Source organism: Orussus abietinus, unplaced genomic scaffold (assembly GCF_000612105.2).
Source record: "Orussus abietinus isolate OABI.00-Male unplaced genomic scaffold, Oabi_2.0 scaffold182, whole genome shotgun sequence".
Lineage (NCBI taxonomy): Eukaryota > Metazoa > Arthropoda > Insecta > Hymenoptera > Orussidae > Orussus > Orussus abietinus.
The window spans coordinates 82952-97888 of record NW_019394357.1 but is presented as its reverse complement, the minus strand read 5'-3'; the positions used below and the strand labels follow the sequence as shown (position 1 = coordinate 97888).

The following is a 14937-nucleotide window of genomic DNA, read 5'->3' as shown; positions in this document are numbered from 1 at the left end:
GTCCCTAATCCGGCAGGGAATCTCGATCGGTCCTCCTCCCGCTTTTCGTCCCTTCCTATATATATTTCGGTGTCCACCCGACGGCAATCGGGTCGACCATTGGATTTCGTCTCGAGTTGGACCTCCAGCCAACGACTCTGGGTAGGATCGATGCACCCCAGGATTCCCGTTCCCTGGAGGAGATCGATCTCCCGGGAAGAATGGTATTCTCGAAAAGGAGGAGATCCTTGAGAAATTAAGTCGAGCTGGTCTTTGGACAGCCGAGAAATGGGGGATTCTTCTATCGGGTGTTCGCGTTTTGGGGTGCTTCGAGTGCACGTATCTTTTTTTTTCTTCTTTTTTGTAGGAGCACCGCCATCGTCGACCGCCCTGCGCAGAGGAAGAGGAAGAGAAGCGGAGCGGAGATCAGAGAGGATGGAGGGAGACAGAGGACCCAAGGGCCTCGCGAGCGCCGCTCTCTCGTGAATAATCGACGATCCTTTCGTCGCCGGAACTGACCCGAATGTTCAGGGATATATTGGAGGATTATAAGCCGGGACGAAGTCCCGAATGACAATGGCGCCATGCGAGCCGCGAGTCGCGCAAACGACCGAAAGCGACACGCGTCGTTCCCCTCGGGAACCTCTTCCAGGGAGGTGTTTCAAGGAGCAAACTCCGACACCTTGGAGAAACCGAATTAAACTTCTCTTCTCCATTAATACACCTGCCGGCTGCTGAATCAACGAATCGCGAACGAGTCTCTGCTCATACTCCGGAACACCATCTTCTCCAAGGGTGACAAAGAGACTCGGAAGAAGCCCCTCGAAATGGCGGCTATTTCAAAGAAACGCAGAAACGCTTCTTTTCGCTCCGGCAATTTCCTTCAAGGTTCGGACAGGAACCTGAAAAGACTCGACTAGTCGCCATTGGGTTCCCTCGAAGGGCCCAGCTTTGCCCTTCGCCGAGCCGGGATTTTCTCGCAGTTCTAATTGCGGGTAATCCAGAAACGGTCGATCGCGTCGGCGGATTCCGCTCGGCTCGGAGCCGCGACCGGAATTCGGCCGACCCCCGATCCCGATCCTGGGATCTCGATACGGCCGGATCTCGTCGGACGCTGCACCCGTCCTGGTCATTCCGGGCACTCGGCGTCCTGCACCGCCGGTGACCCGAATGCCTCGACGGGAATTCGATCCTGGCCGATAATGTAGGCCGCGCGAGGGGACGGCCATTGATTCCCTTCGAAACTGTTTGGCATTCCACGGCCGGGGTAAGCCGTGATCCTAGGCGCGATCCCCTCGTCCACGGGAAACGTTAAGGGTCCGCTTTTCCTCCTATCGCGTCCTGCCAGGATCCCGCCGGAGCGCGGTTTCCATTACCCCAGGATCCCTCGTTTTTATTCCCGATTACGCCAGGAATGGATCGTTCTGCCTAATCGCCCGACCCGGGCTCGCTTTCGTTGCTCGGCAAACGCCGAGGACGACGCGTGCCGATGATCCTTCCCACGCTCTTCGGCGTCTCCATGGGTGAAGACACCTCGTAAAAGGGAAACAAGGAATGGCGGGAGCGGAGCTCGAGTCAATTTCGGAAGGCATACGTCGGCGAGATCCCGTCTTAACCCTTTTACGCCCGGATTCCGATCCGCGAAAGAATAAGAACGAACTCTTCCTGCCCCACATCTGCATTTCAAACAGATATTCCCCTGATCTGGGTTGACTTTTATCATCCCAGCCCTCTTCCTTCAAGGAAACCGAGACCTGCTCGAGCTGTCTGATTTAATTCCGCCGTATGGATGGAGTCGTTTCGTGGGGTCCAATTTCGGCCCGGAGATTATTCTTCGGCGCGGTTTTCTCAGCTCCATCTTCCGCCCGCGGTTCTCTTGCGACGGTTGCCGAGCACGTGACTTCGATAACGCGTTTTTTCCGACGCAAGGCTGCCGGAAGAAGGGGTTAAACCCGACGGAGCGTCCCTCGGGTGAGTCGGTCTCGCTCTTCGGCGCAATTCCGCATTTTTGAGGCTGCCGCGCTAGGAAACGGCGGTATTCTTTTTCCGATAATGAAACACGCGGCATCCCGCATCTCCGGGGCTGTTTATCGGTGACAACCTTTGAACTATCAGGCCACTTGATCTCCTTTCTCTAGAAGGTTGCCTATCGGGAAAAATCTTGAAAATAAAGTAGGTATTCCTTTTACACGGCGGTCGGGTCTTACGTCAAGTCCCGTACCTTTTGGCGAGTCTGGAGGAGTCTTCGTCTGAAAACCGCGCGCTCGGGGAGCGTTTCGAGGGCGAGTCGTTCGATTTTCAACGATCTCTCGTAGAGGATAAATGTCAACGGCAAAAAGCCCAATAAAAAGCGATGCGATCCGCACCGGTGGATTTAATTCGATAGGAGTGCCACGCGGACTAATGCGAAACGGTAACGACGTTATTATTTATTAAATTAATCCGGCAGCCGCTATAGCGTTACTCCGTTTTCCGCGCAATGCAATTACATCGCAAATGAGCGCGATCGCGCGGAACGGAACGGAACGGAAGGAGATCGATCGGGCGCCGGTCCTGGGGAGGAAATCGGTTCTTTCGATTTCCTCTGGCGCGCTTCCGCACTTCCGCGCTCGCAGATTTCCGCACTTCCGCGCTCCAAGGGGTTGCGGAACCGCATGCGGACGGGAACGAAACGCGACTCGCATCGATCGTCGCCGTTTCCCGTCCTCTCTCTCCCTCTCTCTCATTCTCTCTTCCCTCCGACTCCGCGGAACGAGAATTCGAGCGAGAGACCGGAAACTGGATGTGCCGGCCGCGCCTCGAATTCGACGGGCGGAAAAACATTTTCGGCTCGCTTGGCCCCCGAATTTCGTATCGGCCGATCGTTTGAATTCTTCAGGGAGAACGTCAGGTTTCGAGTGGCGTGAAGCCGTTTAAATCGGCGTGCGGAGAAGCGAGCTTTTAATCGCCCGAATAGCCAGGCCCGATTCAATTTCACCGAACGATTTTTTTTTTTTTCATATTTTTGATTTTGCCCGATAAATGTACTTTCGATATTTAGAGATTGAATTTTAATGAAGTCGTCCGGAGGCGAGTTGCAGGGCGATCCTCTGGTCGGTCCTCTGGAGCAAATTCGGCCAGGAAGTGAAATGGATTTAATTTTTTAGGGATATCAGGAGGGGAGCGATCGAAATTTGATTTGATACGTTTGATTCGCGGCCGTCGAATTTCCATTCGCTGGGGGAAACCTCGCGTGAAATTGAATCCCTCGAAAAAGCGTCTCCGCTGGGGAGTGTTCGGCTTCTCTTTTTCCCTCTTTTTTTCCCCCCCTCCTTTCTCTCGTTTTCATTAACACCCGCCGAATCCGCGACATCGGCGCGACGGAATCGAGCAGAAGCTCGCTTCGGAAAGGAAACGTCGAATTCGCGTCAACCCTTATCGGTGTCGACGGGAACTCGGGATTCCATCACTCCTGTACTTTTAGGGGCTTAATGTTTCAACGAGGAAACGGAAAAAGTTGGTAAGTTGATTTCTCCGAGGTCGTCTCGAGGAGGTCCCGAGGACCCCAGGAAAGGGAAAGCGCCGAACTTACGTAACCGGAGTTAGGAGATACGACTTGAATTATTACGGCGCTTTCGCATGAGGTAGTAATAAGTCACTCCGCAGGTAATTGAATTTTCAATGGGCCCTTCGGAGACGGAGAAGTGAAAACGGATCGACTGCGTGCCCCCGTCACGCCCTGACCTTCCTCTCAAAAAATTAATTCGCCCTCTTATATATTTCGCGGGTTTCCGAGGGATAAGAAACGTCGTTCCTTCCTCAACCTCGATTCCTCGCTCGACTCGCCCTCCCGTAACGAGAGCGTCAAATTCCCTCACTTTAACCCATGAAATAATCCCCCACAAGGGGGCGGTTTTTTCGGGTCATAGCGTCACCTCTACTCCAGGGTATCGGGCGAGAAAACCGAGGGTGTCGATAGCAATCGCTCGTCACCCGCGACTGTAACGCGGTTCGAGCAAAGGGGTAAGTCTCGCTGGAGGGTCGAGGGGGTGGAGGGCGAAGGTGCGAGGACAGGGCCGAGCTCGGGGGTGTCTCGCGTTCCCTCTTCCCGGCTCGAGATGGCTCGTTGAAAGGGCTTTTTGTTCTTGGCAATGTCAATTAGTCCCCGCGAAGTGGCCAAAGTAAACGCGGAGTGTCGCCGACACTTCCGGGCGCTCGCGGGAGCACGAAGGGGTTGCCCCGATTAAAGGCACGCGCGAGGGGTTGGAGGGCAGGGAGATCGATAAGGCGCCCTCGGAGGGTGCGTCCTTCTCCCTTGGCCTTCGGGAAACCCGGTCAGGAGGGACGGAGCTCCGGGAGCACCTACATGCGGGTTAGGGGACCCGAGCGCGACCCCCGGGCGGGACCGACCTCCCCCGACCGCGGTCGGCGAGGGACTGCGCCCGAAAGTCGGGGCGAGGGCGGCGAACCCGAAGTTGCGGGGCGAGTTCGCGAAGGCCCTTTGCGAAGTTGCCGGCCTCGGCCCGAGGGTGGGCAGCGGATAACGAACGGCGAGTCGACGTCCCCCGATTCGGGGGGGCCGAATCGTTTCGCCGATGGCGCAGTCGACTTCCCCCCGCACCTTTAAAGCCACCCGAGACGCCTGGAGATGCAAAGCTACACCGGGGTGCAAGGGTGGCCGAGGGCCGCACTAGCGGTGGAAATTGCGGACCCTTCCCTGACTCCGCTCTTTGACGAAGATTTGTGTACGTACCAAACTACGTGGGGCCGGTTATTTAAATGAACCCCGGAGGAAGCGCTCGCTCCTCCCGAAGGATTCATTTATGCATCCGGTGAAGGGTACTTTTCGTGCCTGGCGAGTCTCGGAGACGTCCCGGGTTTCCTCGGGAAACTCTAAAAGTCGGGATTCGGCCGGTCCCGCCCACCAGGAGGCGCGTTATTCCGCCCCGGAAACCCCGTTTACGAGGTTATACCCCTCTGGAAGAGGGGCGTTTATTATCCCGCGAAGGAGAGACGAGCAGGGGGGACGGGATTGCGTGGGTTCGAGTGTTTCGCCGAGGCCCTAAAATCGAATCCGCCGAAAAACGTGGAAACCCGCGAGCGGCAACCGGGAGAGACCTACTTCCCTGCAGGGGAAAAGCTCTCCGCGGGGATTTCGGGGCGCGAGGGCTTGACGCCCGACTCGCCGAGTGATTTTTTTCCCCGAGGATCCCTCGACCCCTCGATGTTGGAAAAACACTGCCAAACGCGGCCAAAATATCGACAATCGATGAATTATCATTTATTTCCGAAGGTTCGGAGGTGTACAAGTTTTTATTTCATCCTTGGAGATTGAAACGTCGGGGGAGGACGCATGAATATGCATGCTCGCGTGATCTCGGTTAAAGCGAGTCCTGCACGGATTTATTTTCGGACTGATCGAAAACCAAACCGCTTTTTCGATTGAATCTCTCTACCGGCAATTTTAAAAATGCCATCAACCGTCGCGCCCGTTTAACCATTGCACGGATGAAATCAAATTTTGAGGTGCGTGCGAGGATTCCCGGGGCATTTCGCGAGCGGTCCGCCGCCGGGGGCTGTTTTTCCCCAAGTCCATTATATACGAAAACGTAAAGGGAGGCCGAAATAGGACCGCGCCGGGTTTTCGTTTACAAAACCTCGGCCCCGCTCCTGCTTTCTCTCGAAAATTATTCGGAATGCAACAGCTCGAGATAATCCCAAAGTGCAACTCTCACCCCAGGGGGTGGACGCTGCAAGGAGACGCGGGCGTCGCCAGAAACGCTCGGCGTCGCGCGACAATTCCGAACGTGCGATACTTTAATTCGCGACACTCGTCCGCGCCGATCGATACGCCAGCCCCCGAGACTCGCAAATCTGCTTTTTTCCTTGGGCGATATTTCTGCGCAGGAGCGACCGAAAAATTTGGAAAGTGCCGGCCCGGTCCGATGCTCCTTTCCCAGAATGCAGGAATTTTCTACGCGAAACGGGGCATGGCTGGACAGAAAGTAGCACTTCGACCCCCCGCAAAGCCACTTCGAGGTTCGGCGGAATCGATGAATATTCAGCCCCGTCCGCACTCCTCTTCTCGCTCCATCTCGAGCCCCGGCCCCTCGTCCCCGACCTAATCCAACTTCTTCGCGACGACGTTCGCGCCTCTTTCAATCCGACTTCCGGAAACTTAGCCGTGGGATCTCGGCCAGTTCGCGGCCCTTTTGTGTCAAAGGACATCTATCGAACGAGGGACGGGAACGTCGCGCCACCCCTTTGTTCCTCCAACGCCCCTGCATCGTGCATTGGAATTGACTTAGATACTCTTCCTGGGTCCCCTATCCGACGTAGTTTTAAGAGCCATCCGGAGGACTCCCTCTGACGTTACAACGGGTGGGCGGGCCAAACCCGGTACGGGGGAGCTTGCAGCAGGTGCGACATAGGTCGCAAAAACGGACGCGCATGGCATAGGTATTCTAGATTGCGGATAATCACCGAGCAACGCGTCGTGTAACCTGATGGGGCGAGGTTACCACAGGTGGCGACACAGCAGGTCACGCGTCAGGTGAACCGAACGGAAAGCGCAGCAGGTAGCGGCGGTCGCAACAAGTAGCGTTACAGGTGGCAATATTATATAGCACATTGCCATGCTAAGCACGCGAACTCCGTCCACGACGAGTTGGAGGAACGTTTCTTTCACGTCCGGCACATCTGTCGATGCACTCTGCGAAAGGGGCGTACTTTCGAAACGGCGTAACCGCTGCACTGCTTGATGGCATCAGCGCAGCAGGGCGGCGGGTGTACCGCGCGTGTACACGGAGAGCTCGTGTGTACCTTCGCGAGTGCGTCGGGACAGGTCCTAGTCACGCGGTGTTCCTGGAACATGCCCTAATTTGTGTTTACCGACAGGTACACCGCAAAGACTCAGCGTCGAGTTGCGTGCCTACATGCCCGCCGAGCGTCGTTAATTGCGTTGACTCGCGTACTGCGTTTCCGTCCAGAGTGGAGAGGGGCCGCTCAATTTTGCGACGGATCCCCGGATCCCGAAACCTTGATTTACTATTTCGCCAGCCGACCCGCGAGGTGTCGGCGGTTCGTGCCTCGCAGGCGGTGCATCAGATAACGCGGTAATCGGCGTGTACACCGCGGAGAAAGTTACCTCGCAGGCGGTGTACATTCTTCGCGGATCAATGGAGCTTGCAGCCCCCCTCCGCCTTGCCTGCGCGTGCACGCCCCCCGGGGGCGCGCGCCCGACTGGCACGCGTGCACCCCTTGAGTCTCCTGCGACCCCTGCGCCCGGCCGCGCAACGGCTCCGCGGTGTTGCGCGATCTCCCCTTGCCGCCGCGCTGCAACGTCGCGGACCCCTCACTTAAGAGCGCGTCTCCCTCGTTCGCCCTCACTCGGGCCGCGACGCTGCGCCAGGTCGCATGGCGGCCGAGACGCGACGTCTAGGTCGCACGACGGGCGTCCAGGGGGTGGAGTCTCGACTCTCTTTCCCAAATTACAGGGAAACCTCGCGGAAATAAGAAACCAGATAAAAGCCCCGTTCGGAACTCGCGTTCCTCGAAGGCGCGACCTGTCTCTCCCCGAAGGCTGCGGCTCCCCGGGGCTTAATCGCGGCAATTACCGCGTCGCCAGGTACTTAGGTACTTAGGGCGGTAATTCGGCGTAATTACAGAGGTAATTGCTGAATTCACATCGCCACTCGTGCCGATTCGTTTCCACCGATTCCTCGTGGAAGTGCAAACTTTGGGGGGAGCTGCACGGATTTGTCTACCCCTCCTGTAATCGATTTTGGCCATTCTTATCCGATGGTATAGGGTACACGTTGCTCGAAATTAAAGAGACTGGAGCAAATAACGCGAGTAACGAGCCGCCTCCTCCGGGCGACTCTCGCGCAAACGCTTCCCACCGCGGCGGAATGGGGCGAGCCGCGTGCGGAGGACGCCGCGCGGTGTTTACCCTCTCGGCTCCTCTAATCGCAAAGCTCTCGCGGAAGGCCGCGAGGAACTAGCGATCGGCGAGGGTGGAGATGCGCAATACCTTTCCGCAGGATGCCTCGGGGCTCGCGGCCGCGGTAATCTCTCCGCGCGTCCCAGCCGCACCGCGCCACGCGAAACCACCTCCAACTGGGCGTATCAATCTCTTTCAGCTTTCATCGCCCCGGACGCGGTGAAAGGAGCACCGCCGCTGCCTCTGTTAATGACGGAATTCGCTCCGGAGGACCTTTTTTCGCCGCGCCGCGGAACAAAAACTACGAGGAAGAGCGTGTAATCTCGCGAATCGCGCAGGGGATGAACAGCCACCAGCGATTCGCGGTCTCTCCGTCCTCCTCCTCCTATCCATTCTCCTCTTCACCCGATAGAGTCATCGATGCGTCACCGATATGCGCTACCTCGAATTTCCACCAACACCCGAAGAGACCAGAGTCGGCAGACGAACTTTGCCCCGGCAATTTTCCGGGGATCTTCTTTGCGGCGGAAACGCGCTCTCGGGACTTCCTCGCCAAGGAGTTCCTCGCGCTTCCATTTGGAACGAAAATCCGCGATATTTCCCGAGGAAGTCAAATCTTCACGAAGCAAGGTCTTCTGTCCGATGTGGCTCCGCTTCCGAGCCTCCTCTCCTTCTTGTCCCCCCAGTGAGCACTCGACACCTCGAGTGTTTTCTCAGCGATCGCTCCCGTTTCCGATGTATCGACTCCTGGGTGTCGCGACAGGTCGGAAGTTCCTCGGCCGAATCTCGACTCCTGGAAACGATGTCTCACTCCTTTACAGGGTCTACGGCCGAAGTCAGGATCGAAAACGAGAGCCACGCCGCTTTTCGACGATCATGTTGCCCGGAAGCCGCGAGAGTCGAGTCGGATAATTTCACGGAGAATGTAGGCGGGAATAAAACGCGAGAGGGAGACAGAGAGGTCATAAAAGGAGCGGTGAATCCGCCCTGTTTCACTCGGAATACACTCTCCGGGTGGGTGTCGTCCCCCTCGTTTTTTCCGCGCCCCTTTAATTGGATCGACAGCGAAGGCGCGCGTTACGCGCGAAAACGGACGTGCGCGGGGTGCGTGCCTACTTTATTGATCCTTTGCCGGCGTGCCGCGACGCGGAGGGACTGCGGGGCTCGACGCGCGGCCAAATTCGATGCGACGAGGGGCGACGTTCGTTTCTTCCCGGAGCGCGTCGAGGGATCGGGGGTCGACTCACCGGGTCACCCCCGGAAGAAGAGTCCCTCGGCGACGGGAATTTCCCAGACTAAGATCCTCCTTTCCTCGGATTTTCTAAGAGGAAGACTCGGTGCACCGATTTTTCCTCGCCGCTCGATAAGACCGAATTTTCCGATACGAGCTTCCCGACTCTGTGCGTATCCGGAAGTCGGTTTCGGGGCACGTAGCCTCGCGGTTCGCAATTTGGTCACATCCGGAGCACGGATCGACGTGACGGTTTTGCGAAAACCTCCCCACGGGTCGCGCTCCTCGAGGGCGCGAGATTATCGCGGGCGTCGGGGTAATCAAGGGAACCGACGCCCTGGGATCTCCTTGCAATTAGTTCCACTCTTTTTCCAGGGCGACATCGCGCCAGAAAAATGATACCCGGGTTGCACCCCCCTTAAATAAAAGGGGTGCGTCGCAATTGTCTCGCGAGGTTAACGATTCGGCGTCGCTAGGTTTCTCGTAAATTTCCAAATCGTTTTTCCTTTTTCAAGCGAAACTTCGTATGGCACGGTAGTACATGCAAATTCCCACGTTATGAACGGGCCTATGTGGGACAATTAAACAGTTTTCATTGTTTTACAGTTTATTACTATATGCTTACGCTCATCATTTGGATTTAGAACTATTGCAGTCTTCGTATACGTATACTGGTGTTACTTAATTTCAATTCGTCGCCTAACGAATTAATCAGCGACCTTGCTTCATTCTTGATGAAGTTGACATTAAAAATCGGACGTATATACTCCGTCAATGGATTAAATCTCGTAACAGTTCTTGGCTTGGAAATTTCACATCTAACGCGCGTAGCGACTACGCGTTGATTTTTCTCCTTAAAATTCGCGAGACACTGATTAAGAGAGACATTATTTAATCGTTTCAGGCTGTCTCTGTGGATACCACGAGAAGAGGCTGCTGAACAGTTTGCTGGCGAGCTACAACACTCTGGAGCGGCCGGTCGCCAACGAGAGCGAGCCCCTGGAAGTCAAGTTCGGCATCACGCTCCAGCAGATCATCGACGTGGTAATTATCTCTTTATTCCCTGTGGGATGATCAAAGGAGGCAATTTCTGGTCCGGATCGGCTCGACGCTGCACGCTGCAGCGTGTCGAGTGCGACCAGGGTCGGTCCTCGCGGCGATTATTCCGCGACCAGGCCCTCGAAGAGGTCGAAACGCCGAACCCATTGATCCGACGCGGATTCCCGGCTTCGAGGGACCTTCATTGTACGTTCCGCGTCCGGAATCGCACCTCCTTGACGCGTACAAAAGCGCGACCGAATTGAACTTGGGCCGCGAGTCGTTCACCTCTCGTTAGCCTCTCGCGGCCCATTGATCGATCGACGTCGATGTCGACGCCGGTGCTCCCGAATATTAGAATCCTTTATGACTCCCTGACGATTTCGAGGGCCCCGGGCAAGAGATGAAGCTAGGGAACATCGCAGGAGACCCGAAACTCTCCTCCCGTCGTTACGGCCCGCGCCAAATGCGAGGGAAATAATCCCGTCTCTATATTGTCCCCGGACCGCGTCACGAGGAAACCGGACGTGAAAAATCGCCCCGCGGTCTAAATCGAGGATTCGTGCCATTTACAGAGACGCGCGGATATTTTCGGGACACTCGGTGAAAATATAAACGTCGTTTAGCGATAATTATCTAACACGGCCTCCGCGTCATTTCGACAAGTGTACATTGACGCGAACCATTGGTCGCCTCTTCCTCTTCGCCGAAACGCGCGTGCTGCCGGGAATTCCGAAATTCATTGCCGAGAGGAAAAGCCGCTTTTGCGCTACATTTCGGGGCCCGTTACCGGCGCGTATCAGGGATGCCGTTTATCGTCGATAAAGATGTAACGACTCGGCGAATATTAAATGCCACTTGCCCGGAAATGCCCGCTCGAGTGGAGGCTGCGTCAAAAAGTGCGCTTTCCCGCGTCGGGTCCCCTTTGTTTCGTTTTCCCGCGGAATTTGACTTTCGGGACGAAACGGGGTGGATAGCGGATATGATAAGGGATACCGAGTCGCGATAAAGAAAGTCGACATTCGGCGGAGAGATCGGGTCGACGAATAGCGTGTGGATTTGCATTTTCCACCTGCGTGATTCCTGGCTCTGATAATGGCGGCTGGCGCGAATTACCTCGTCTTTTCCAATTTACGGGCAAAGAGGGTGAGATTCAAAGTAACGCGTCCCGAAAGTGCGGGTCCGCAGGGGAAATCCGCCGCTTCTCCGGAGCCCTCCGCTTTTGAGGATTATGAAATTCCGGGGTTTGATTTTTTCCTTGCTCCCTTTCCGGGGAAAACTCGCCGCGGACCGAGTCGCGCGATAAAGAGCAGCGAGACGAGCCGTAAAAGTTAAAGGGCGGCGCAAAAATGGCTAAGGGAAAATGATCGCCGTTCGATTATCGCGTTTCCCGTCGGGGCCCGAGTTTACCGAGCTCTTAGGAAGGAAACGCGCATCTCGGCCGCGACCTCGCGCACCCTTAGAGCGGCATTCCGGTGCGTCGTCGACGGGGAACTCGTAAGAGCGAGGCCGGTCTCTCGGGCGGCGATTTTCTCGAGGAGATTCGGCCGCTCGCACTTATTGGCGGTAAACATCGATGGCAATTCTTTTTTTACGATTCTCGGGCCGCGTTCGCGGATCCTGCCGAGCGTCGATAAATTCTGAAAGGGAAGAGAGGCATCCTTCCCGCCCTGGACGCGGAGGGAGTGGCAGATGTTCCGCGTGCTCCGGAAAACCTCCGATTCTCCGCTCGGCTCGTTCCGTTCTTCCGGCCGTTCTTGACCGTGTCCATTAAATTTCTCCCGGTTGATTAGGCGAGCTTCCGCTCGTCCGACGCCGAGTGATTCTTCCGCCGTCCACTTTTCGCCCCGGGAGCGAGCGAGCGAGACGAAGCGGCGGTAAAAGAGTGAAATAAGTGGCGGCTTTGGGCGCGCGCGTTCGGTATAGTCGGCGGAGGATCCGGCGCGGCCCCTCCGCCCCTCGAGTTTCCGGGGGCTGAGCACGAAGCGGCTCCCTCGTTCTCGCGTGATACGCCATTTCCGGTGGATGCCGACAAAAAGCCGCTTCTCGACGTCTCTAACTAATGCACCGGGCAAAGGGAGAATAATATTGTATTTCTCAAACAAAAAGCGGCCCGGCGGCGCGCGGCCTCCTTTACGGCTCGAGCGCGACAACGGGGTTCCGATTGTACTAGACGACTTAACCCTTTCACCGGGCCCTCCCCCGCTGCCATCCCGACGTATCCGTCCCCGCAACAAAGCGGGAAATTGTACGAGGCGCCTCTTTAAAATGCAGACGCGCGCCGCCGGACGCCGGTGCACGCGCGGAGACGCCGCGCCGCTGCGTTTCGCCCGCTGCACCGCCGTTTGCAACTGGCACGGGAGCCTGGCCGAGAGTCGCCGATGGCCCATTGTGGGCTTCTTTCTCGCCCCGTTTTCTCCGCTTTTGCTGCCCTCGCGGTCGTCCGATGCCGTCCGGAACGTGTCCCGGAGAAATTGCTCGTCAAATTGACCGCGAAGTCTCGCCGGACTCCCTCGGGGACCGAGAAAGAAATTGCCGAACGTTTCCGCGCCCGGTGGCGGCCACATCGATCGACGCCGCGGCCCGTCGCGACGGACGTCGGCTCGATTTAATCAACGGAGGCGACTCGACGTCGCGATCCACGATGCGCCTCCGAAACTTCATCGGGCAACCGAGAAAGGTTTTTCAGATGTTTCAGATGTTATTAGACTTTGTCGACCCGGCATTAATATCCCGTTTTTACGGCGGAAATGGAAAAGGCTTTGTTTTCCTGGATTCCAAGTTTTCGAATCCAGAGTTACGAGTCGCGGTCGCATTAAACGTCCAAGGGATTTCGGGAAATCGCTCATCCGGCGTTGGGACAAACTGGCGAGGCGCGATCCACGGAGAGTTTATCAGATTTCCCCCTGATACGGGGCTCGGCTGTTTACCCGGATCGCGGAAAAACATTTTGGCAGGCGCGCGGAATATTTAATACGTGCGACTGGGCGTTTGTTCCGACGTCAAGATTTTGGCCGGCTTTCAATTCCCGAAGCGCGGCTTCGACGTTGGGCCGGAACTTTGTTCGTTTGTTCGCCGTTTGGTCTTTCCGCCTCGCCTAAGGGATAAAATTGAATAATTTTGTAACGTAATCAACGCCACCTCGTCTCTCGAACTCAAACGACGCGTTTGCAGGATTGAATTTTTACGAGGACACGCGGGAGAGCCGGAGCGGGAAGGACGAAAACCCTGGCGTCGCATTAATCTAAGTGCACCTCGCCATCTCTGCTCGAGTCCCTCCTTAAATTGACGTTTAAGTGCAATTCACTGTAATGCCGATGAGCGATGCACCGAACACCAAAATCGAGAAGGATCCTTTTAATAACCCCTCTGTGTTTGCTTCCAGGACGAGAAGAATCAAATACTCACCACCAACGCATGGCTGAAGCTGGTGAGTAACTCTTATCGGTATCAAATGGAACGATTGGCCATTTCGGCGGAATCGCTCCCATCTAGGATAATTTTAGGCCACAAAGTGCCGCCATTGATCGACGGAAACGAGGCGAACCGGTGGATTCTGGATTTAACCTTTTATCGGGGGAAACTGATACGGCCCTTTGGCACTCTTCGCCTCGTCTCCGGGGTAGTGCACCCCGAAATAGCCCGAGACGTGGCGACCGTTATCGGACACCGAGTCAATATATTATCGATATTAAGCAGCACGTCCGATCACACTTTACAAATCGTCCGACGGGCCGGCGTAATCGATAGGGATTGGTTTCCGTTTCCGGATGCACTTCTTACGGGATGAAGTGTTTTCTGGCACCGGGCACCCTCCGTGTCGCGCATTTGACCACTCCGAGGATAAACCGGGATCGGTCCGAACGATTCGCGCTTTTCACTCTCGCGGGCAAACCGAGGCTTTACTTCCACTCTCGTCGGGGAGGAAACGATACTCGATGCAAAGCAAACACCGGTCCTCTCGATGCGATTCCTGGCACTCCTCTTTTACCACCTTCCACCATCTAGCCAGTGGAAGGTGGTAAAAGAGAGACTTCAATTAATTCTCCCCGATTCCTGAGAGAATCTAAGTACAGAGAACGCGCTTAACGGAGCCAGTATGGTCGAGATTAATTTTCTTACGCGAGAGAAAAATTGCTACCACGAGTATCATTAATAAGATCCTCTCTAAGATCGTCCAGAAAATCTCCTAGGTGGCGGAGGAATTTAAACGCAGGTCGGAAACTGCGGCTCAAAGTTCAGAAGAATTGCCCTCGTCCAGAAACTTGGATTAATTCTGGGCGATTCCTGAGTGAATCTACGTACGGATAAAATTTTTAACGAAGCCATAATGGTCGAGATTTATTTTCTGACGTGGAGAGAAAAATTGGTACCACAAGGACCGTTAGTAAAGACGAGAAACCGTCTCCAGTATTACACGGAAAATTCCCGGGCGAAGGAGTATCAACGCATGACGGAAACCGCGACGCGGCGTCGCGAAAATTGCCCTCGGCCAGGAATATCCAGAAATTCGAGGAAATTCTCGAAATTTGCAAAAGCTCCGCCTTTGGCGCGATCGGAGGGAGAAACTTTCTGCCGCGGCGTGTATAGAGCTGCTCCTCGCGTTAGTCTCCGCTCGATCCGAGTCATCCGTAGCCGGAGGACCTCCCTCATTGAGAGTCACTCGGCGAAAAATCTAATTCGCGACGTGACTCCCGTTAAGTCGACGCAAATCCCGGCTTCCGGGGCGGCTCGCTTTGCGAGTTCGTTTGTATTTAATTCCGGCTGC

The 14937-nt window shown here is 55.8% G+C and overlaps 1 protein-coding gene across 1 annotated transcript in view; it reads left to right on the top strand.

Moving 5' to 3' along the window:
- The window catches only part of LOC105699618 (neuronal acetylcholine receptor subunit alpha-7), a 99494-nt gene that overhangs the window by 20106 nt on the left and 64451 nt on the right, over positions 1–14937 (top strand). Inside the window, exons 2-3 of the mRNA XM_023431989.1 lie at positions 10036–10175; positions 13555–13599. Of these exons, the coding sequence (XP_023287757.1) occupies positions 10036–10175; positions 13555–13599 (185 nt within the window). The remainder of the gene's footprint in view (positions 1–10035; positions 10176–13554; positions 13600–14937) is intronic.